General features: G+C 36.4%; 4 protein-coding genes across 8 annotated transcripts; 1 reads left to right on the plus strand and 3 right to left on the minus strand.

The window, feature by feature from the left end:
* Positions 1 to 1,435: 1,435 nt before the first annotated feature.
* LOC130591308 (3-ketoacyl-CoA synthase 7-like) lies at positions 1,436 to 3,407 on the minus strand. Its single transcript, XM_057394491.1, has 2 exons — positions 2,424 to 3,407; positions 1,436 to 2,048 (listed from the first exon to the last, which is right to left on the minus strand). Exons 1-2 carry the CDS (start codon positions 3,248 to 3,250, stop codon positions 1,484 to 1,486), a joined length of 1,392 nt encoding a protein of 463 aa, XP_057250474.1. The 5' UTR covers positions 3,251 to 3,407; the 3' UTR covers positions 1,436 to 1,483.
* Positions 3,408 to 6,576, minus strand: LOC104890324 (acetylajmalan esterase). Of its 2 annotated transcripts, XM_048643545.1 has the most exons (6): positions 5,798 to 6,576; positions 4,788 to 5,000; positions 4,301 to 4,449; positions 3,926 to 4,190; positions 3,630 to 3,818; positions 3,408 to 3,491 (listed from the first exon to the last, which is right to left on the minus strand). In XM_048643545.1, the coding sequence occupies exons 1-6, from the start codon at positions 6,084 to 6,086 to the stop codon at positions 3,481 to 3,483; spliced, it is 1,116 nt and encodes a 371-aa protein (XP_048499502.1). In that variant the 5' UTR covers positions 6,087 to 6,576; the 3' UTR covers positions 3,408 to 3,480. The 2 variants fall into 2 exon arrangements, with proteins under 2 accessions (XP_048499502.1, XP_010674065.3); XM_010675763.4 differs by lacking the exon at positions 3,408 to 3,491 and having other exon boundaries at positions 3,502 to 3,818.
* A 147-nt stretch (positions 6,577 to 6,723) lies between these two features.
* Positions 6,724 to 11,558, minus strand: LOC104890322 (hypothetical protein). Its single transcript, XM_010675760.4, has 3 exons — positions 11,283 to 11,558; positions 11,060 to 11,150; positions 6,724 to 7,123 (listed from the first exon to the last, which is right to left on the minus strand). The coding sequence occupies exons 1-3, from the start codon at positions 11,350 to 11,352 to the stop codon at positions 6,988 to 6,990; spliced, it is 297 nt and encodes a 98-aa protein (XP_010674062.1). The 5' UTR covers positions 11,353 to 11,558; the 3' UTR covers positions 6,724 to 6,987.
* A 1,979-nt stretch (positions 11,559 to 13,537) lies between these two features.
* LOC104890321 (serine/arginine-rich splicing factor SR30) lies at positions 13,538 to 22,198 on the plus strand. Of its 4 annotated transcripts, none has more exons than XR_007273680.2 (14): positions 13,546 to 13,747; positions 14,491 to 14,620; positions 18,068 to 18,133; positions 18,267 to 18,341; positions 18,475 to 18,580; positions 18,657 to 18,703; positions 18,828 to 18,891; positions 19,569 to 19,618; positions 19,706 to 19,762; positions 19,845 to 19,939; positions 20,023 to 20,103; positions 20,866 to 21,315; positions 21,541 to 21,625; positions 21,717 to 21,772. XR_007273680.2 is itself a non-coding variant. In XM_048643547.1 (14 exons), exons 3-14 carry the CDS (start codon positions 14,534 to 14,536, stop codon positions 21,762 to 21,764), a joined length of 861 nt encoding a protein of 286 aa, XP_048499504.1. In that variant the 5' UTR covers positions 13,546 to 13,747; positions 14,344 to 14,405; positions 14,491 to 14,533; the 3' UTR covers positions 21,765 to 22,198. The 4 variants fall into 4 exon arrangements, 3 of the variants coding, with proteins under 3 accessions (XP_010674060.2, XP_048499504.1, XP_010674059.2); XM_048643547.1 differs by lacking the exon at positions 20,866 to 21,315 and adding an exon at positions 14,344 to 14,405 and having other exon boundaries at positions 21,717 to 22,198; XM_010675758.4 differs by lacking the exon at positions 20,866 to 21,315 and having other exon boundaries at positions 13,538 to 13,631; positions 21,717 to 22,198.
* Positions 22,199 to 23,511: the final 1,313 nt, after the last annotated feature.

Below are 23,511 nucleotides of genomic sequence, written 5' to 3' on the forward strand. Positions count from 1 at the left end.
TCTAAATTCCTAGCTAAGTTTTTCAAGTCTTATAAAATGTCATGCTTGTAATCAGTTTTTTGTGTGAGTGAATAAAACAAAAAAAACTTTCCCACCAAATTTTCCATTTCACCAACCAAAGTTTCACAGTATTATTGGTTATGAGGGGAGTGTATGTTGTGTATATTAGTTAGAAGGATCTATGTTAAGATTAAAAAAAAAAGTGTCTTACACGAGACTTGATATTAGCTATTCCATATTGAAAAAGAGTACGAGTATATGATGAGTCGTGATTCTACTATATTAGTTTTCGAGTGAAATCTCACTAAACTCCAATGAAGGTATTCAATTTGTTTACAGACTTGCTATCATTTGTTATGGTATCAAAGCAAATGAAAATTTGTTGGCCCATAAACGTAATATGCTACCATATAGCCTCTTGTTGATTGATGCGAGGAATTAGGATAGAACCGTACGAGCTAGTATATATCTTGTGGTCTACCTCTTTTTAAAGGCCGAAGAATTGCATGTGCAAGCTCTTTTTAAAGGTTAGAGAATTGCGTGTGCAAGCTCATTGGATGTAACGACAAATCACTTGTTATTAGCTTTCGTCATAGTATTATTTGTAATATACTTCACTAACTTACTATCGTTTGAGTCCCATATCAGTTGTCATGTTTAGGAAATGAAAATAAATAAAAGAACATCATTTCTTGTGCTGTTTTAAATAAAGAACCAATAGAATTAAGTTTAATGAAACATTAAATAATGATTCTATTGTTTATTACTGAAAACTTGACAACCATCTTAAAACATCCGGAAGGAAAATTTAACAATAAATATGGAACCGAGGTAGTACCAATCAGACCATGTCTTTCTCTTGGAAGAAATTTGTGCTTTGATTAGAAGAAACGTAGCTATACGTATACACACATGAGTAATATGAAATATGAATTCAAACTGTTCTTTGTTGTGGAATATTACAAACAATATGGACAATACTGATGCCCCGAATTTTCTCTTTGCTACAATTTATTAGTAGTTAAATAAGTATTCTCATACTCATTTAAAAAAGTCATCTTATTCATTATATGTATTTCAACGTTTTCCATTCATATGTCATCATTAATTTTGATTACAAAATCAATAATGGTATGGTGGAGTAATGGTTGGATTTCTTACTTTCATACTTGAGGTTATGGGTTCGAATCTTTACGCAACAAATTCTTCTTTTTTTTTTACTATATGAGAAAGACGTGAATATAATGTTATTGGATGAGGGAGGATGACACGTGGCACATATACGTTCTTAGGAACGCCTTTTAATATATTAGTATAGATTTGGAGCAGGTCCAAAAGTTCATTCATTTAAATTTCCATGATCAAATTCTTACAATCATGCATGCATTATTCCTAAGGTAAATGCCTATATATACTACATATATATGGAGGTGCATTTAGCTATAGAAAGAATGTACCCTGCTTCAATAAAATTCAAAGTAATTTAGTGCTCAATAATTTCAGGTACATCAATAGGGTACCTATTTATTCTATCAGACCATGCATTACAGACTTCCTTGCTTACTACCTTAGATATACGCTTCCAAACAGCACTATTACACTTAAATCCACTCCCAAAACATATTTGGAAAACTTTATCACCCTTTTTAACTCTCCCTTTAGCTTCAAGGTAACATAAAGAGTACCATGTTGAGGAAGATGAAGTGTTACCATACCTATATAATGTCATCTTAGATGCCTCAACATCCCATTCACTCAAACTTAACCTTTCTTTGATCGCGTCGACCACCGCCTTCCCTCCTGCGTGGATGCAAAAATGGTCGAACGCCTTCTTAAAGTTAGGGACATAGGGAGCTTGCTTCTTAGTCCGTGGCCAAAACTTTGTCCACACAAAATGAAGGGCAAATTGTATTTGCTCTGAGTAGGGTAACACTAGAGGTCCTAGGGTGGTCAAGTTGGTTTTCAACACTTCCCCTGCTACATGGACTACTGTTCTAGAGAGACGTACCCCTACCTTGCCATCCTCATCAGCTTTCTGAAATACGCACCTATAACAAGTACAAAGTTAACAAACTTCATGAGAATAATTAACAAATATAACAAAGAAACAACATGGCTAATAATGTACAAAATCGAATAAAGAATAAGATGTCCATTTGAATCAGAAAGCAAGCATGAAAGATTGTTTTGGCGTGAATGAGATGTATTGTATTGTGTAACAATCTAGTAACGCGATAGTACTTGACCTAGTGGTAAGGATGTTTCTCATGACCTTGTAGTCATTTTTCCCCCACTATCAAATCTAACCTGCTAAGTTAGACTTGGTTGACCTACAAGTGTTGTCAGTCTAGTATGATCATTCTCCTTACCATCATATATTATATATATATGCGTAAAAACAGAGTTCTCTTAAAGATACATACGTATAAGCATCGTCCTTGGCACCAAGATGGGTTCGGACAATGTGTTGGAGCTCATACTTGGCTACTTTTCTATCACATTTCCGATTGGAGAGCAAAATGCCGGCACCCCCAATTCGAAACAAGCAGTTAGCAAGGAGCATAGACTTTTGCTTGCCTAGATAAACATTAGAGCTAATAGTCTCAGTGCTGAGCACTAAAGCCAAGGAGTTTTTATGAACTTTAAGCAAGTCTTTAGCCAAGCTAATAGCAAGGATTCCAGCACTACACCCCATTCCTGAGAGATGAAAGCTCCTTATATTGCTTCTAAATCCAAATTTATTTATAACCAAAGAAGATAATGAAGGTGTTGGGCAATTAATGCTGCAATTAGTTACAAGAATATCAATGCTTTTTGGGTTAATCTTGTGTTTCTTAAGGAGTGTTTCAACAACTGTGAAGAGCACAAGTTTTACTTCTATCATTGCTTGCTTCAAAGAATTATCAGAAGGAATAAAATCCGAACCTTCAGCACAATAAGTCTCATTCCCCATTCCTGATCTTACGATTACTTTCTTTTCAAACTCGTTTACTTCTGTTGTATTGAACTGTTCCTCTCGTAGCGCTGAGTGTTCAATAAAAGCACCCACCGAAATACGGTGGAATGCCGGAGCTTGAAAACACGAAAAATCAACGAGGTAAACATGGGATTGCCTTCTAGTAATGTAAATAACGGCGAAGATCAAGAGAAGGGAAATGGTGATCTGGAAGTAGGAAAGTGAATTAAGGGCTTCCATGATGCAGGTGTAGTATTTGGAGTAGTCTTGATCAAATTGTATAAGTGCCTCCATTTTTTGTTATTTTTGATAGTTTGTGAGTTATAATTTATTCTTTAGTGGGATAACTTCAGAACTAGCGATTTATACTTGTAGGAAGAACTTGTATAGGCAATATGCATGCATGCCTTTGTTTAAGCATAACTAACGGATGAATTTAAGCCCTCATGCAACTTACATTTTGTAGTCAAGAAATTGATCAATATCATGCGTATGTGCAACTGAAATGGATGATTTATGTACAGTTACTGTACGCCTGAAGAAAATTTTAATGGCATAAGAATTATGAAATTACGGCTAAAAATGTTAGCAAAAATGATTGAACAATCAAATATAGGATGTTGAACTAATGATCAAGTGTATCAGGATGACTTAGATAAAAGAGAAACTATACTTCGAAAGAGCCACCGCGCCAAGATCCTATATGCTTTTTGAGTCAGATTAAATCCATCCCACATTACGTAGCCATCAGGATTAGTACAAACTGGAACTCCTGCAGCCCCACACATTCTACTTGGATTAAAACTAAATCGCCCTCCGACTCCACAGCATGGTTTGCGAAGATCAGATGCACCATTGAACCCTGAAAAAGAAGGAAAAACAGGGACTAATTTTACTTGTTTCGCGGTAAGAAGAGAGTGCACGAGCTCTTTTGATACAAAGATAGCAGTGCAACAAGCCAACACTTACCAAAACGAGGAGCATTCTCCATAAGCCGGTTAAATGCATTGTGATAATCTACATAAATGATGGTAATATTCTTGTAATCTCGCTTTAACATTTGTAGCCTCTTCTTAAGCTCATCATTGTGATAGAGTGACAAGTTGTTCAGCAAACTTCGTTTTCTTAAGGTCGTAGAATTGTTGGCTTGCCTTGCTGTAAGATAAGCAGGAAATTGGCCTAGAGGGAAGCTCCCTGGGACAATTATTTTGGTACCACCAATTTGGATGACCCTCTTCACATTATTTACAAAAAAATTAAACATAATTAACCTTTTGAAAAACACAAATCATATCAAGAATAGAACAAAAAGCTAGATTACAGTTGGGTTTTAGGAGAACTTACTATAATGCCTTCGATTATTGCTTTGACAACATCGATAACCATGTTATTGACATCCTCCATTCTTTTCCCTTGAGAAAAAGCATAGTAATAATCGTGGCTTCCTATAGCCCCAACTATAAATAATGCACACTTGAGCTTTGCTGCGCAATCTTTCCAGTAGACGCGATACAATTTGATCAGAATATGACATGATTAAGCCCTCTTCTCTTCAACTAATCTTTATGAGTTACACTAAATTTTATAGAAGCTGGTCTTTGTTATAATACATTTTTGGCTGGTAAGATGAAATGGTGCCACTTAGAGGGCCACCCTTAAATGGGTGGTTCATAAGATTAGAACCCTAGAACACATGATTCCGAGGTGGGGAGCGTGAACCACCACTCCAATATCAGAAACTGGTTTTTGCAAGTTGAAGAGAACTGGGCCTTAACAGTAAGTACACTAGCGAAAATAAAGATGACTTTGGAGCACATATGATTATACATACCTTGGCCATCATAGCAAATGGAGTTAAAATGTGACCACATCCAATCAAGCTGTACACTTAGAGAACTGTTAGTAAGAGGATTAACTATATTTTTGTCTGCAAGAAACTCTACTGGCAATGCTGTGGCACCAGCAACCGCGAAATTTACTCCATGGTTGAAAAGTGCATCTCTGTTTAAGTATGGAGTTAGGAGCGGAATGTTTAACGCCTTTGCTGATCATAATCATTAATAAATTAAAACCAAAAGGACAGATTCCGTAAGCTAATTTTGATTAAAGGACACAGTATTTCTGAATTTTAAGCACATGTAACTGCAGTATTCAGAATTCTTATATATTATAGAACATGGTGTATGACACTAGATTCCATTGTGCGTATATTAAAAGTATCATTAGAATGTTAAAAGCCTAAATTTTCCAGGAAAAGAATTGAATTCACATGACTCCATGTTATTGTATGGTTTCAAACTAATTAAAAATGAACATTATTGAGACTTCATGGAAAGGTATTTGTAAAAGGAGAACCTAAGTGAGAATTATTCACATGTGATAACTCGAATACTAAACAACTCTGATAATACCCAGAAAAAAATAATTTCTTCTTCTTACAAGTTACATGATCTTAGCATGATAAAAAATGTTGCATGGTTACATAATTAATAACATGAGCAGCATAATCTTTCTTTTCAGGAACAATATCCTACAAAACTAATACTAGTAGTGAAAAGTGAAAACCCAAACATAAGATATTCTGTTAACGTAAGTACACACTCAGTATGTAATATTTCTGTGTACTAATCGTCGTTATCCCATAATGTGTCCTACTTTCTGATATTAACTCAAAAGATTACAGTGCCAGCAGATTATCTTTCTTTCACATGTGATTGTAATCTTCCCAAATATTCGAATTACGAATTCCATTTACCATATAAGATTGAATTAGGATTTATACTACTCTAGTCTCTACAAGTGAAACCCAGAAAACAATGAAAGATAAGTTAGATAATTTACCCATGAAATCGATCATTAGAAGCCCGTCGGAGCATCTACCAGTGGGGTGCTTAAAGAAGGATTCACCATAAGGAAGCCGAGCAAAGGCAACCCCGTTAGGACTCTCAATAATTAAGTTCCCGGTGTCAGACAGGGAGTCCCCGAGCTGATAAATCGAAGTAATGTTGCAACTTCTTGGATTGGAATTGGATACAGGGACATATCCAAAGCCTAAAACATCGCATGGAAGAAGGAAAACGAAGCTCAAATATAAGAAAAGCATCGTATCAAATGCTTTAGAATTCACCATTTGCTTGAGCAGAAGTTATTAGTAAGAAGAGAATCAAAGGACAGAGAAGAATGTGAATTGATGCAAAGAATGTGTAGTGACACTTATATGAGAAGATTATAGTGGGTTAAAAAGGGGCTTATGATTATTCTCACAGGATATCATACTTTTGTGTAACCACACTTTTAGTGGAAATTACGCCTAAGTTAATCTTTAATAATGATTATTTACTTTAATTCATCCAATTAGAGATCCTTGTTGCCTCTAATGTCAGATCTAGTTCTGATCTTTTTAGTTAGTAAAAGTTAACTCTAGAAAGGAATATGCTGTCAAAAAACCACAGAGAACTCATGCACAGGCAAGCAGTTTTAACAGTTCAGACCACATGATAAAATTGAATGTAGCTCCACCCTTTTTTTCCTTTGAATTAAAGTGCAATCCTGAAGGGTGAATGTTGGGTTAATTTCCAGGGACAGAGTACAGAAATATGAGGAATTTGTAATCTTCAGAAGCTAACAACATGGAAAATTTTGGTAGATTCACTTGATATGGATCCACGATCCGCTTGATTGGATTCACACCGATTCATCACGCTTGTTCCCTGTTTATTCTTTGATTAGCTGCTTTACTTATATAGATCAATTTCGACGGGAAAACATAGCACAAAGAGATATTCATTCACAAGAATCCGGAGAAGGCAAGCAAATTTCAGCTTTCACCAAAATTGGATTATTAACAATGGCATTTTACAAAGCCTGGCTACCTAACTTCCATATTTTTTTTTACTCTGCAAGAGTAACAACTTGGGGAAAAGAAAATAATAACAAAAGATATCGTACAACTGCACAAAGAGCAGAAAATCAGTATGCATATATTGGAAGATATTCTAATTTGGTTAAAGATCACATAAGATCAACTTCACTTAATTCTTGTGCGAGCTATCTAAGGGAACCAACTCTGGATATTGATCTTTCTTAGCTTCTGAATATTTGCGGTCAAAATATTCAACTGATGCAGCTCCGACTAAGGCAGCCAGTGTAAGGGCCTGAGCATGCAACCTGCAATAGAAGCACAAGCAAAGTAAGCAACTATGAACATATACAACTAATGACAAATGATATCTTGAAGGTGAAACAAAATTTATTTTGATTATAGAAAACAAGAAACAAAATTACCCATGAGAATTAATTCTACATCTATATTTAACTGACAAGAGCCGAAACAAGAACCTGCAGAAATCTACTATTTCCTAGGCAGAAAAAGACATTTCCTAACAGTATAATCCGTAGTAGTATCCAGATGTCTCCAAGAGAGTGGGCTTAGCATAAGGCTCGGAACTCTCCTAATATTAAAAGTTACTACTAAACCATCAAACTAACGTCAATCTTTCTGTTTTAACTCCCATAAAACAAGTTCCTGATATCATCCCTCTTGATGTGCTTACTGCTGCGGGTTTGTTTCAGCCTGGGACAGGGGTCCCGAACACATTTAATGTTTCTGGCGATTCCCATTCGCGCAATAAGAATATTTATCTAATCAGCAATATTATGCCTAAAAAACCTAGCAAGTTCAGTAAAGAATGTCAAAGCAATAGGAGCTTAACGCATCCTATGTACCTTGCATTCTCAAATGACAAGTAATTGAAATTCCTAGCTCAATTATCAAAGCCAGTAGCAATATTATGCCTAAAAACCTAGCAAGTTCAGTAAAGAATGTCAAAGCACTAGGAGCTTAATGCATCTTATGTACCTTGCATTCTCAAACGACAAGTAATTGAAATTTCTAGCTCAGTTATCAAAGCCAGTAGTATATGTATAAACAATTGACTCAGCCAATGATAAAGGATGAAATCTCACATTAACAGCATTATCCATGCTTAGAAAGCCAACTCCTTGCAAACTCTTTCATGGCTTTATTAATTCCTGAATTTTCACAACTTCATGAGCAACTAAGAACTAATAGGATAATTATTAGGAAAATTGACCCTAGTGGTCCCAATTATGGCCAATTCACTTTGAACCGTCTCAACTTTTGATTATCTTAGAATCATCCAAACTTTTAAGGGTTTCTTCTCAAAACGGTCCTTTAGCTTAATTAACCTACTAAATAACACATGACATTCATCCACTTACAATATTTTATAATAAATTGAAATCAATAGAAAATTCTAATGTGTCATAATTAACCAATTTAACATGTTCATTAAGTTGGAGGATCGTTTTGGGAAGAGACCTCACAGAGTTAGGACCACTTTGAGGTAAATGGAAGTTGGGACCTTTGAAAAAGAACCGCCATAGTTGGGGCTAGTAGCGTTAATTTTTTCACAAAGACTACAGAGATCATAAACTCCAGCAATGCTATGAATAATTCAGCGATAACTACCTACATTCCAGAACACTCCACCAAAAATGATAGCCTCCACATACGCAAACCCAAGGACAGCACGACATGCTTATACATACATGCTAAACTAAATAGATACCCGATGGCTACATGTGTCAATTCCCACCTTTCCTAGTAAAAAGTGAACCAACACAAAGAGAAGGATCAAAATATACATGTCTGCCGTAACCATCTCTCTTTCTCATAGAGAGGAACTAAACCTTCACAATATTTCAACCTCTTCAACCTCCAATACTCCATAGGCCAACAAGGGAAACGAAAGGAAATTAACATAAACAAAATCCTCTTCCCAACTCGATCATAATTTTTGGTAATGACATAACCAGGGGCGGATCCAGGAATTCGAACTAGGGGTAGCGCAAATTGGTGATAGTATTACATTTTTAAAAAAAAATTTATATCACAATATCCATATACAACTTCGAATTACTTGATAAAAGATTTTCACAATTACTCAAGCGATTTCTCAAAATTTGAAACTGATTTATAAATATTAGTTGGCAGGGAAAATTTTTGTTAGCTTGATTGAGTTGGAGGAAGATTTGGGTTTTCACTATTCATCTCCCTCTTTGTCTCTCTCTCCATTTTCTAAGTAATTCAGAAATATGGGTATCCTACCATAGTAGCATTTTCTAATTAAACTATTCATATCTGATCTATTAGTTTTGTTCGTCAAAAATCCCATGTAATTGACCAAACTTGGAGTAAAAGAACGAGGAAAATTGTTGCAATGTCACTGATTATGTCTATTGCTTAGCTGCAAGGAAGATTAATTTTTGAAAAGAGTAATGCTTCTTCTCACTCACTCATGCCATTTCCTCCTTATATATATAAAAAAAAAAACTTATAAAAAAAAACTCATGCCATCTCCTCCTTGAAATGCTTATTTTGGTGTTTTCTTCTCTTAGTCTACCATTGATTTGTGTTGTAACTTGTACGTTTTATATAATGATGGTGCTACATTTTTTTTTATTGTTTCTTGAAATTATAGAAAACTTCTTTCACCACTTAAAACAAAAGATTAACCATAGATTAAAAAAAAAATGATGAAGACTATGATTCATTGATCAGTCAAAAATGGGAAAACCCAAATGTCGTATTAACCAAGATACAATCAAATACCAATAAAATTTCTAGCTTTAAAACCAAAATCTAATCAACTTATGAACAATGAACCATATTAAAGATTCAATTTCACAATGGGGTTAAGGGAGAAGAGAGCAAGCTAACTTGTGACTTCTGAGTGAAGGTAGAAGATGAATATGAAAATGAACCACAAGCCAGAGCACCACCACAAGTTAACAGTAAGGCAGATCTACAAGTGAGCAGCCATTAAGCGTTTCAACGACAAGCCAATTACCAGCCGCCGACAATATTCGGGAGAGAGTAAAACGGAGAGAGAGAGAAAGGAGGCCATGAGGATTGAGGAGAGAGAAAAGGAAAGAAGTTCAGTTAGGGTTTGTTTGCTTGCTTTTGCACGCGCTCCTCCTCGTTTTGTTTTTTAAATTAAAAAAATCGATTTTTTAAAAAAAAAACAGGGGTAGCACGTGCTACCCCTTGTTACTATGTGCATCCGCCCCTGGACATAACCTTTCCAACTCAATCCATGAATCCATGAGAAACAATTTATGCAATGGTAAAATTCACCAAAACACAGAATTTCCAAAGCTCAGCAACTAATTCTACACATTCTACAACATAAATATCCACGGACGAAAAGTTCCAAGTTTCAAATCATATCCACCTCAACCGCATCCAACAATTTGCCTGACATTCATATATAAACTCGAATACCCTAGACATGAAACTAAATATACGGGTCCAAAAGCCACAATCCATGACATAACCTTTCCAACTCAATCCATGAGAAACAATTTATGCAATGGTATATTCACTAAAACACAGAATTCCCAAAGCTCTGCAGCTAATTCTATACTCCCTCCGTCTTTTTTTATTTGCTACAAGCACTTTTTCACAAAGACCAAGGAGGGAGTGAGGACCATTGACATAAATGGAATTAACAAAAAAGCAAATAGGTAAATTGTGGGACCTATGTATTATATATGGAAACATTTACAAAATCAAGAAGGGAGTGATGGCAAATTTGTAAATAAAGTGTGGGACTTATGTACTATATATGGAAATATTTGCAAATGTAGCAAATAAATTGAAACACCCCTAAATGGCAAAATGTAGCAAATAAAAAAAGACGGAGGGAGTATAATCTACAATCTAAATATCCTCGGACCGATATCACAAAAAGTTACTTGCAACTTCAATCCTATCCACCTCAATCACATCCAACAATTTGCCAGACATTCATATATTAACTCAAATACCATAGACATGAAACTTAATACACGGTCCAAAAACCACAATTCAACCCAACACTTAATCTAAAAACCAAATAACTAAAAAAGGTTTTGCTTTTAAGGAGGTGGGGACAATATTCCGGCAATTATCATATTAAACATTACTTGCCCCAAATTCGACGAAGAAAAAACATATATAAACACACACACACACACACAAAAAAAAAAACAGGAAAATTGGAAATTTTACGAAAATTAAGATATAAAAAAAAATCTAACCTAGCGTGAATAAGTTTAACGCTGGTTTTCATTTGAGGACGAGACCAATTGTAAGCGATAGATCCAGTAATTCCACTCAACCATAAACACCCTGTTCCAAATTTTTGCATCAATCAACAAAAATAATCGATTTTGCAATCAAAATTCAAAAAACATATAAAAGAAAAGATTTTTATTAGCGTAAATTGTAAAAGAAAAAGTGATGGTAGGATGAAAAAATTACCAACAGCGCGAAGTTTGTTTTGAACGACCCATCCCCTGAGTGATTCCATGGTGGTTTTGGATTCCGCCATTGTTATGGATTAGAAAGATTAATTTTTGAGAGAGAGAAAAAAAATTGGGATGAAAACGAGAAAAAGATGATATTTTGGGAGGAATAAATTGTGGTATTATAGAGGTAGGAAGGGTAGGCGGTGGAAAGGAGAGAGGAAGTTGCAGGCAAACGAAAGTTTAGAAGTTCGAATTCGACAGAAACTGCCTGAAAAGAGAATACTGCTTAATTTCAAACCAGCGGCGTAACAAATAACACGAATTGTATTCCTGTGGTCTAAGTACGTCGTATTATAAATTAGGGCCCGTTCACTTAAAGGCATGTTTGACAAAATTAGCGGTTCTAGTAGCGGTTAACGATTCTATAGTTATTATAGGTAGCTGCTAGCTATCTATGAGTAGCTGACAACGATCAGCGATTAAATTGGGGCATATTCGTTATCGTTTTTTGGTTTTAGTTTTCAGTTTTTTTGAAAACTAAAAACCAAAAACAGGAAATCAGAAAAAATTGGTTTTCACTTTCACAACAAAGTTTCAGGCTTACCACCAGTATGGCAACCGATAAAAGCCGCACGAGAACATTAATATAGGTCAGGGTTTCAATGAGAGGCTCTAAACTTCCTTCTGTTGTTTTGAAACGATGGGGATTTACGGTGACTAATACATTTTAAAACATAGAAGTTTATGTTTTAAAAAACTAATACATATATAAGCCTCTCAAATGAGATATTACTTTCTCTTAGAGGGGATCATGGGCCGGGCCGGGTCGCGCCTAAAAAATTTGTCCATTGGTCAGACCGGGCCGGACCAAAATGAGCGGGTTTTTCGGATCATTTTTTACTTGCCCAAAGCCTGTCCGAAGCAAAAATTAGGTCGGGCCCAACCGCGGGCCAAAATCATTCGCCCAAAACCTGCAAAAATATCGGGTCGGACCGGACCACAATGATCAGCTCTACTTTCTCGGTATTTTATTGCTCCGTTTCTTTTTTTTTTCACGTTTGTTGAGACACTTATTTAAACGTCAATATCTCTAATTCTATATAAGTGAAAATTTCAAAAGTTCAATATTTGAAATTCTTATATTAAGACGAATCTACCAAGACTTTCGACTTGATTATGATTTTTCTTAAATACTGTAATGATCACATAATTGGTTGATAAATTATGTAAAAAAATGTAATATATTTATATAGATACATTATAGTTTGGTATACTTCCATGTGTTTTCAATAGAATGCTTATCTTAACCTTAAAAAAAAAAAACTCATTTGCTAAACGACGCCCTACAATATCCTAGTTACGCCCTAAATACGTATAATATACGTATTTTTTCATTTTCAGATTTTCCACCATGTACATTCACTTGTCTCCCCTCTTCTCCCACATTACAATTGGGCACCGGTGCACCACCACCGCCGCACCAGTCGCCGTCGCACCAGTCGCCGTCGCACCAGTACTGCGCCACACCACCGACACACTGCCGCCGCAGCACAACCGCCGTAACCCACCCTCCTCTTCTTTGTTTCTTCATTAACAGTAATTTGAATTTTTTTTTAAAAAAAAGGGAGGCGTCCACCATGGACGCCCCACCACTGGTGGAGGCGTTCATGGCAGGCGCTCCACCGCATAGTGAGGCGCCTGCCATGGACGCCTCCACCAGTGGTGGGGCGTCCATGGTGGACGCCTCCCCTTTTTTTCTGATTTTTTTTTTAAAAAAAAGGGAGGCGTCCATGGTGGATGCCTCCCCTTTTTTTAAAAAAAAAAATTTAGAAAATAAAGAAAAAAGAGGAGAGAAGAAGGGGATGGTGGTGGTGTGTCGGGGGTACGACAGTGGTGGCCGGGATACTACAGTGGTGGGGTGTCGGGGGTAGGTCGGAGGTGGTGGTGCCGGCATATTGTTGTTAGAAGACATAAGAGTCAGAAGTGTGAAATTGGAGAAGAATATGGTGGTGGTGGTGTGGTGGCAGTTGTGGTGGAGAGGAGAGAGAAATTGGTGGCAGTTGTGGTGGAGAGGAGAGAGAAAGTGAGTGAGTGAAAGGGAAAGAGAGGAAAGAAATGCAGGTATATAAATACGGTATGAAAATACCGTATTTAGGGCGTAACTAGGAAAATTTAGGGCATAATTTAGCAAAACACCAAAAAAGGTAGGGCAAAAAGGCAGGGTACACAATAAAACCGTAGGTTAGTGGAACACCGAACCTAGTCCCAACCTTTGTCTCATAATATTACTATTACTAATATTACTCTCTCTCTATCCTCTCCAATCTCTTCATTGCTTTCCAGAGACTTCTAAAATTCGACGGTACCCCCTCTTCTCGTTTTTTCTGTTATTTCCTCTTTTTTTCGTCTACAGAAACCATAATTTTAAACCCTAGTTTCCTTCCATTAACAATTTCCTCGAATCACCATTTAAGCTCGGTAATTTCTCAATTCCCATCTTCTGATGAATTTTTATTTCTTGCTTTTTCGCGCGTTCAATTGTCAAATTTTGGAATATTCCGATTTTTGTTTTCCTCTTTTGTGTCTAGAAAATTAGGTTTTGGATGATTACTTATTATGTATTGAGTTTGTATTATCTTTCAATTTAATTTGTTGTCGACCGATCTTTCTTTTTTATTTATATTATGGTTGAATTATTTGTTGCCTCTGTTTTCGTCGAAGATTTCATCTTTTTATTTTTGATTTTTTCGTTATTGCTTTTTTTTTTTTTATGTTTAATTTCTGTTATTCCCATTTAGTGTTAGTTGAAGAATCATATGATGTCAGATATTAACACGAACAACAAAAGAAGAAAATAACTTTCCTTTAATTATTTGGGGGGGTGGATTTCACTGAGCTAGGAATGAGAATGAGAATGAAAATGTCAATTAGGATTTTGAGTAATTAGGTTTTTGATTTGGAACATGAAAAGTAAACAAGAAAGAAAAGAAATGGGGGTTTTTTTTTTTTTTTTTTTTCTAATTATTAGAAGAAACTTTCTTCCATCATGTAATTTTGTTTGTGAATTTTTTTAGATGCTCAAATTGATCCGTCTGAATGGGGGATAATCGTCTTTTATACCTTTTGGACATAATTGGTTAGAATTATACAATATTGTGTCTTTTTTTCAATGTGTTCTTATATTTGGAAAGTCCTAATATTGACTAGATTTTGATGTGTAGATTTTGTCAAGGCTTGAAGAAACTTTGTGGAGGGTTGAATAAAATGACGAGACGAATTTACCGTACTATCTATGTCGGTAACCTTCCTGGTGATATTCGTGAGAGGGAAGTGGAGGATATCTTCTACAAGGTTGGTTTTAATAGCTGATTATATATGTTGCTCCTTGTAGTTGTTGGACATGAACTGAGCAATATCTTGTCTTTTAGTATCTTTCTCGGGTGAGATAATTTGTATGGAGAGATGTTCTACTTTTTATTCATATCATTGAAGGTTTTCATAGAGATTCTTGGAATGAACTTTGATCTCTGACAATCTTGAGACTAATTAACCTAAGGTTGTTATTGAGACAATCCTTGTGACTTACTAGATCAGGGTGGATTAATGCTGCATACATGTTATTTTTGCTGATCCCGTGCTATATTGGTAACTAGTTTATTTGAGCTTCTATTATAAGAGATCATAGACTCTGCTATTTGCAAGCCTCTTGACCTTGAAAGTGTCAATCAGTGTATTATTTTTCCCCAATGGTGAATGATTAAGCTTTGTTCTGCTTAAGCTTTTACTATTTAAGTATTTTGAATTTTATGAATATGGTGCTAGTGTGCTACAAAGTGTCATTCCGTGCAAGCTCATTTAAAAATCAATGTTTCATGTGTGCTTTTGCATATTATTTTCTCCAATGGAGCTGAGCTTCTGGCTCCGTGACTATATTTTAACTTTTAGGTACGGATTGTGGGTTGTATTCGAGAACTCATGTTGTGAATGTTTAGAGGGTAAATGGCCTTCTTTTTCGAAGAGAAAATTGCAGGGGTGAATCAAAAGATATAGACTATACCAATTTGTGTAACTTTCTCGTTAATCCCTGTTAATTGTGGGTTGTATCCTCTGGGAAGTATGAGAGTTTAAAGGGGGAAATGGCTCTTTGAAAAGAAAATTGCAGGGGTGAATCCAGAGAAATAGAGTTTATCAGTTTGTGTAAAGATATCACGAACCCCTGATGTATTTTCTGTGGAATGAATGTTTGAAGATTTCAGATTTTGAATATGTTTTCAACGTTCCCTGAACAGAAGTTGATTGCTTGAGATTTACGCCTCCGTGTTATCTAGATGATCATGGATGATTTTATGCGAATTATGAACTCTGAAAATATGCTAGTCTCGCTTCTAAACTCAGGTGTCTACTGTAGAGGTATGGAGCTTGAAGGCAGAGGAGCTTAGAGTAGGAAGTGAAGTACACCTATATGTGGAAATAGGGCTGTCAAACACATCAGGTCGGGTCAGGTTCGTGTTCGGGTTAGCTGATTTCGGGTCAGCCACCCCCCAACCCGAACCTGACCCATTTAAGCTTTTAGGTTGAAAAACACAACCTGAACCTGATACTTTCGGGTTCGGGTCAACCCGAATATGACCTTATTTGACCTGAAACTTTTATTTTGGGTGTAAATCAGGTTGTTATATTCAGAGATGGTCAACCTGATTTTGTTCATTTAACCTGACTTTTCAAACAAGTGCATCTTAAAATTCTCAAGCAAAACAACAATTTAATCCCAAACAAAATTGTCTAAAAGAATACAAATAATCCCAAACAATTTAATCCCAAACAACTGCTTCATCATTTCGAAAAAGTCTTGTTTCAGTTGCATCAATCTCTTGGTTTACTTCCAAGTCATCGGATCTACAAGCACAAAACAAAAAAAATACAGTATTAATATTTCAAGTAATATTGATTAAGAAATCAGAATCGAAGAGTACTCAAATCACATGCATGATGAATCAAGGACTCAAATCACATAAAAAATCAGGCACAATAAACCAGAAAATCTTATAACTATATAAACACAAAAAAAAACTATACCCAAAAACAAATGAAACAGGCATAATAAAATAAATGAGAAAATAAGAAAATAAAGGACAAAATAAGAAAATAAATGTCTAACATAGAAAAATAGAAAATAAAAAACAGAAAAAAACGAAATAAAATTGCAGAAAAAACAAAAGAAAATAGCATAACAAAACGAAATAAAATACCAAAACAAAAAGAAATAAAATAGCATGACAGAAAAAAATAGCAGAAAAACAGAAGAAAAATAGCAGGAAAAAAAACGAAAGAAAATAAAGGACAAAATAAGAAAATAAAATTGAGAAAAGAAGAATACCTGATGTTGAAGAAGAGCAGCAAAAATTCTGATTTATGAAGGAGAATGAAGAAAATAGAAAAATAAGAACAAAATTCGAGCACATAAATAAAGAAAAACTAAAAAAATTGAACAAAATTAGAGCAAAGAAATACCTGATGTGTTCTTTCAAAAAAAAGAAATACCTGATGTGAGTGATTCGAGCAGCAACGAACGAAGAAGACGGAGCAGCGAGCAGCGAGGGGCGAAGAAGACGGATCAGCAACTACCGAGAGGCGAAGGAGACAAAGTAGCAACTAGCAAGCGCCGGCAACGAAGAAGAAGAGGAGTGACTGAAAGTGAGAGAGGCGTTAGAAATTTTAGGGTTAGGAGTTAGGACTGAGAGAGAGAGAGAGTGAGGCGTTAGAATTTTAGAAATTTTAGGGTTAGAGTGAAAGATTGTGAGGAGAGGAGTGATTGAAAGTTTAGCGTCATTTTGTTTTTTGGGCCCAAAGTCTTTGGCTGGAAAAATATCAACAGTTCAAAACAATTTTTTGTTTTTAAGTTCAATTATTCGGGTCAGGTTATAATGGGTTGACCCGACCTGATTTTGACCCATTTACAAATCAGGTCAGGTGCGTCATTTTCAGGTCAGAAAATTCAACCTGAACCTGACCCATTTAACTTTCAGGTCGGGTTCAGGTCGACCCATTTAACTAATCGGGTTGAAAATCTCAACCCAAACCCGCTAATTTCAGGTCGGGTTCGGGTCGGGTTGTCGGGTTGTCAGGTTGGGTCGACTTTTGCCAGGCCTATGTGGAAATGCTAAGCGATAAGGGATGAGAAACATCTGGGCTATTGGCATCCAAACCTATGATGATGATGATAGTTGATTTCCTTATCCTTTTGGAAGATAGGGAAACAATAGGTGGAGGATAGATCTTGCAAATTCATCATGCATTTACTGTGTAAGACATTTCAAAATTGTGGATTGGACTTTGGACGTGTATATCTTGTAACTTGTAAGATGCAACTCCAAGAGGAAAAAAGTTGTTATAATGTGAGAAGTTATATATTATGTTTCACAATGCTTTGAGTCACAGAGTCAAGCAGGATGGTAATGCTATTCCTATTTGGGCCAGTTCAAAATGAGAGTTGGGACTTGCTTTTCATTTTAGAAATCTAGTACATAGGGGACATATGTAGTGACTGTATGTACGGTTTTCTTTTGGGAGAGCTGGGCGGGGGGAATGGATCTGTTTTCTGCAACTGAAAAATAGATGCAAATTTGACTTGGTGGAGGAGTCTATGTCCTGTTTCAAGTCAGTGTTCTTTGTACTGGAACGAATTTGTTATTGGCTGACTATTTCAGGAACTAGGGTCTAGTTTGGCTCTTCCTTGTAGCTAAGTAAACAAGTTATATCAGATTAATCACTAAATATTTGTGCTCTTATCTCATGCAGTATGGACCAATCGTTGACATTGATTTGAAGGTTCCACCAAGGCCGCCAGGTTATGCATTTGTTGAGGTAAGGGCAATTGTATGAAGTGGAAGAACTGTGCAAGGGTGGGATTTCAACCAAATATTTATAGTTTGGAACATAGAGCTCCTTTCTCTTAATTCTTTTGTTTTTATGGTTTATTGCAACCAAATATTTACAGTTTGAAGATGAAAGAGATGCTGAAGATGCCGTGCATGGTCGTAATGGGTATGACTTTGATGGGCATAGATTGCGGGTAGGTATTCTTGGGACCTTATTTCTGCTGCCTGTCTATTTGCAGCAGCTGCAATCCGTTTGAGCTTCTGTTGCTGTCGCCTGCTGTTGATCTTGCATCTTGTGCATAATTTACTTTGGCGTGATATTTTTAGGTCGAATTCGCTCATGGTGGCCGAGCATACTCATCATCTGATCGCCACAGCAGCTATAGTGGCAGCAGTTATAGAGGTGGTGCACCCAAACACACTGATTACAGGGGTTAGTCTTGGTTCTTGAGCAACTTGATTTTAGTGATTTCATAGCGCGAAGAAATTCTTATGTCGTTTTTCCGCAGTTATGGTCACCGGACTGCCATCATCTGCTTCATGGCAAGACCTGAAGGTCAGTATTATGCCGTTTTGCAACTCGTGCATGAATCTTATGTTCATTGTTCCCGTTTCCTTTGTATTTTCCTGTTTGCTACTCATGCTTGGCTGATATACTTCTTTATATTGTATCTTTTTAGGATCACATGCGACGAGCTGGTGAAGTTTGTTTTTCAGATGTATTTAAGGATCGTCGTTATGGTGGTAAGTTGGTGCATCTGATGATTCTTGGAGTTTCTGTTTTCCTAGTGCTCTTGCATCTATGGCAGTCATAAGTTGCTCCATGTGGTCTGCCGATGTGAATGCTTGAGGCAGTATTTTTCTTTGTTGAAGTGGGGCTTTGTAGACATTGTATTATCCTCTTAGCAGAGTTATGGGAGGGTAGCAATGGATGATATTGCTGTCAAAATTGGAGAAATATTGACTTCTTGTAATTTTAGGTAGCAAATTGAGTTCTGATCCTAATATATGACGATAATTATGAAGTTTTAAACTTTGATTTATTCTATATGAAGCTTTACCCCCCCTCCGCCCTCCTGTTTTGTGCATTATTCTAGTCTTTTCTAGAGCACATTATTGTGCTCACTTTCTAGATTGGTGAGGTATTCTCATCTTTTTACCTACTGGAAAATACGCAAACGTCCGCAGCTAGCATATGGCAGATGTCGGGTGAGCACAGACTTTATATGCAAAAATTAGCTAAATTACATGGTTGGACCCTGTTTGTTCTCATATTTATCATCATATCAAGTATTGTGAGCTTTACTGTCGTGGCAACTTATGTGGTTTAGACATGTTTGGAACAGTTGGAATATTTTGAGCACTGCATGCTTCTATTTGTGCAATTGCACCTGTTTAGCTGATCTGGTTTCTTTTTGCAGGCATGTCTGGGGTTGTTGACTATGCCAATTATGAAGATATGAAACGAGCTGTAAGTTGTTTGATTCTGTATGTTGTTGATATGTTAATCTCTATGTATCTTTTCTTGTGGATTAATCGGCCATTCCCTTTGATGCAGATAAGGAAGCTGGATGATTCTGAATTTCGCAATGCTTTCTCTCGTGCTTTTATTAGAGTATATCTCTAAAAAAAGCGATTCTCAAATTTTGCTGTATTGTTTCCTTTGCATTTGCTGACAATGATATTTGTACCTGCAGGTCAAGGAATATTCGAGGAGTCCGAGTCCAGATGATAGGTCGAGAAGCAGAAGTTACAGCCGTGGCCGTAGTTACAGCCGAAGTCGCAGTTACAGGTGCTGCTATATGTCCTAAGGTGAAAATTGTTGTTAGGTGTCATGATAGTGAACACATGTTGAATTTGTTTCCTCTGATGCAGCATATCTCCGCGAAGAAATTCACGCCGTTCTTATTCTAGATCTCTTACAAGGTCTCCCTCAAGATCTCTCTCTCGTTCTAGGTATGCTATTGTTCCTGTTGATCATCTCCTTGAGTTCAATGTAATGCTTTCTTTGGTTCATGTTTGAACTGAACCTTAGGGAAGTATGATGACTGGCACTATATGTGGCTGAGAAGATTGAATAATATTGTGTCATGTATGGTAATTTCAAGACACTACTTAGTTACACCAAAATTTTGCTTCTAGTTTGTTGATTAACTTAGGCTATATGTTCTACTTCTTGTGACGAGCCAGATTCATGTGACCGGCAAGATTATATTGCTACTAATTATCCCTGATTGAAGGATACCTATGTTTTTGACACCATAGGGGAAGAGGAAGGCTGTCAAATATCAGCAGTTGTGTTTTTATGAATTCTTTTTCATGTTGTATATTTGTGTATATCTTTGGCTTCCTTCACTGTTAAATCTGTACATATGTGCCCTTTTTCTTTAAGGTAGCTGCTTGGTAGGTGTTTGCTTACGCATTAAGTGCTGCCAGAGTGGAGTATAGAAGAGTGGATTAGTCCGTTAATATGCCTTATATTTTAGGTTATCTAGTTTAGAGGCCTGTCTAACTATGTGTGTTTTTAAAGATAAGTTAACGTGAAACTAAAGATGGAACACTTGAAAATGATCATATAGGGTAAGTATTGAGACTCTGGATTTCAGAAATCAACCATGCCTCTTGATGGTTAATTGAGACACGGTTGAATTTGAAACACATGCAATGTTGCCCAATTGTTTTAACATGTTTATGAAGCTTGTCTTCTTTGTTTCTTAGATCCAGCTCTTTGCGGCAGTCTGGGGATTGGACATAGGGGCTTGGATCTTTTGGCACGTCAAACCATGCTCATTTCCATCCAGGGTGGACCAATTAAGTTCATATAACATGACCCAGGCTGACGTCAAGTTTTTTTTGGATGTGTTTACTATTTGAGACATGTCTGGATTAGTTTTAAAGGTATAACTTTTGGTGGAGGTTCTGGGGTATGAGATGGCGGAACTGGTGATTCAGTAAGGAAGAGCTGGATTTTCAGTTATCAAGTGCTCTGGTGTTATGGAAGACAGAGCACTTAATAGCAAATTGCATATGAACGAGATTCAGTAGGCCTTGTGGTAAAGGATATTGGTAGACACAATGTTCTGTGCATTTTAAGTGCGAAACTTGGTTTTGGGCCTTCTTGCTTCTCGCATTGGTGAACATGATATTCCACACCGAGCTGATTTGATGGTAAGGTTGGAATTTGTTGCTCTGTCCAAAGTGGCTCTCCCTCTCTCTCTTTCTCTCTCCCTACTCTCCCCTCTGATGTCCTTTTTTTTGGTTCTTATTGAGCAAAGGCTAACCAAGGTCCAAAACCATCCTGTTAAATGATGTCAAAAAATCATGATTTTGTGCTAAAGCATCTAAATAATCTGTGTAGACTGACTTTGAAGTGATTCTTTGTTTGCTCCCTAGATCTCCATCAAGTTCCCGATCACCAGTCCGTCGTGTGATCCGTCGCAGTGTGAGCAGGAGCGCCAGTCAATCACGCTCACCAGTTGTATGTCTTTTTCCATACTTGTTTCTCACACAGCTACACAACTTTTGTATTTGCTGTTAAAACTAAACAAGCAATGTGCTTTGTATTGCAGGCAAGATCTGATAGGAGTCGCTCTGTCAACTCCGAGGAGCGCTACTGAGTGATGGAGATTATGGTCGCAACAACTTGGTCTTTTGGTCTGGACCAATGTTATGTCGGAGTTATGTTGTAGCAAGTCTTGGGAGTTAGATTTGTATCAAGTTGATTATAGACTGATTTGCATTTTTAAGGCTGGGCCATTCTCCTTGATGTTGTTGGATTTTATTAATTTGCTTGTCAAGGGACGGGTGACGGAAGTTCACTCCCGAGCCCAAAGTCACGAATCTTTCAGCAATGGGCTCTGTAATTTGATATCTAGATTGTTACTGTTGTAGGGTTCTAGTCTCGTAATTAGAAATTGAATAGTTTGGATTCAGCTTTAGCCGTCTAATAAGGGCTTGAAAGTGGATTGACTCACTACTCTATTATTCTTGTTTATGGATTGTGGCTAGTTTTAATGCTCCTCTAGACCAATGTACAATCTATCTTTTCATATCTTAATGGCTCGTTTGTAAGAGAATTCATGCCTGTTTCTAGTTATGTTTCTTCAAAAGTCTTGCTTTTACGCCTGATCGTCAAACCAATCGTCCCAGCAAATATTTTTGTTCTACTCACTAGTTATCACACAATCTTATTCTCAATTGTGGTTAAGCTTTAAAAAATTAAGATTGTGCACATGATTTTTGTTTTGTTGCTCTTAGCACCTTTTGTCATTTTAGAAGTGGTACTGAATGATAATATATTTCTTAATGGCATTTTATCTTTGTATTTTTCATGACGATGTGTTGGTGTTTGAGTGAGTTGTAGATCATCCTTGTGAATAACCGACATATCATATGCATCTTTACCTATTGGTTAAAATTGTAATATTCCTCTCTCGAGTAGAGAGATTACACATGACATACCATTAAAATTTAGATATAGGCGCCAGAAACATAGTTTTGATTAAAAAAACAGTTTAATTTTAATACTTCAATTCTAGATGGTATTTTATTATTAGTACGTTTGCAAGTGTTTTTCACGATGACATTTTGGTTTAAGAGAGGTGTAGATCATCCTTCTGAATCACCAACATATTATACATGATGACATTTTGGTTTAAGAGGTGTATATCTCTATCTATTGGTCAAATATGTAATACCTTTTTTCGGGTTGAGAGAATAAATATCACACATGATTAAAACTTAGATCCAAGTGCCAAATACATAGTTTTGGAAAACATGACTTTATTTAGATTTATTCTTGGGGTGTATTCAATTTAGATCTCTTGACATTATTAGTAGTTCTATTATTCCATTACCAAACCTTAATGGTAAAACTATGTGAGTGGGTCTATTTCATCTTCATACTTCATCTAGTAAGTCAATCTATGTTGATTAGCTACGTTGACAACTACGTCGAATCGTACTTCATGAATCATGATAAAAGATTGTCCATCTACGTTGCATTTGTTCCACTTTTGTTTTTTTTTTGGAGGGGATTACATTTGTTCCACTTTGAAAAGTCACCAGATATGTATCTGACTTCTTCAACCTTCGTGCATTATGGGACATTGCTCCAAATTTTCTTAATATTCAAGACTTTGTGCATAAATCAGGGCTGACGAACAGTCCAAGGGTTCGAACTCGCGTCGTTTGACTATGTTAGCTTGCTAATGAACTACATTCCCTGGAAATTTGAAAGGGTCTTTATTAGAAACTTTAATTTATGTTGTCAATTCTCCCAAAATGTCTTAGTTACTACAAACAGATAAAACGGTCTCGTCTTAGCAGTTAGTAACCAAGAAAGAACGCGACATGGCAGGAATA

Source organism: Beta vulgaris, chromosome 4 (assembly GCF_026745355.1).
Source record: "Beta vulgaris subsp. vulgaris cultivar EL10 chromosome 4, EL10.2, whole genome shotgun sequence".
Taxonomy (NCBI): Eukaryota; Viridiplantae; Streptophyta; class Magnoliopsida; order Caryophyllales; family Amaranthaceae; genus Beta; species Beta vulgaris.

What these genes read in the sequence shown, in the direction of transcription:
- LOC130591308 (XM_057394491.1), bottom strand. Translation starts at nt 3,250, where the DNA reads ATGGAGGCACTTATACAATTTGATCAAGACTACTCCAAATACTACACC. An exon ending in GCCAAGGACGATGCTTATAC is followed by an intron (nt 2,049 to 2,423) that starts GTATGTATCTTT and finishes TACTTGTTATAG; the next exon opens with GTGCGTATTTCAGAAAGCTG.
- LOC104890324 (XM_010675763.4), bottom strand. Translation starts at nt 6,086, where the DNA reads ATGGTGAATTCTAAAGCATTTGATACGATGCTTTTCTTATATTTGAGC. An exon ending in TCTAATGATCGATTTCATGG is followed by an intron (nt 5,001 to 5,797) that starts GTAAATTATCTA and finishes GATTATGATCAG; the next exon opens with CAAAGGCGTTAAACATTCCG. An exon ending in CAATAATCGAAGGCATTATA is followed by an intron (nt 4,191 to 4,300) that starts GTAAGTTCTCCT and finishes AATAATGTGAAG; the next exon opens with AGGGTCATCCAAATTGGTGG.
- LOC104890322 (XM_010675760.4), bottom strand. Translation starts at nt 11,352, where the DNA reads ATGGCGGAATCCAAAACCACCATGGAATCACTCAGGGGATGGGTCGTT. An exon ending in AAACAAACTTCGCGCTGTTG is followed by an intron (nt 11,151 to 11,282) that starts GTAATTTTTTCA and finishes AATTTGGAACAG; the next exon opens with GGTGTTTATGGTTGAGTGGA. An exon ending in GTTAAACTTATTCACGCTAG is followed by an intron (nt 7,124 to 11,059) that starts GTTAGATTTTTT and finishes CTTCTATTGCAG; the next exon opens with GTTGCATGCTCAGGCCCTTA.
- LOC104890321 (XM_010675758.4), top strand. Translation starts at nt 14,534, where the DNA reads ATGACGAGACGAATTTACCGTACTATCTATGTCGGTAACCTTCCTGGT. An exon ending in TGGAGGATATCTTCTACAAG is followed by an intron (nt 14,621 to 18,067) that starts GTTGGTTTTAAT and finishes TATCTCATGCAG; the next exon opens with TATGGACCAATCGTTGACAT. An exon ending in ATGAAGATATGAAACGAGCT is followed by an intron (nt 19,619 to 19,705) that starts GTAAGTTGTTTG and finishes CCTTTGATGCAG; the next exon opens with ATAAGGAAGCTGGATGATTC.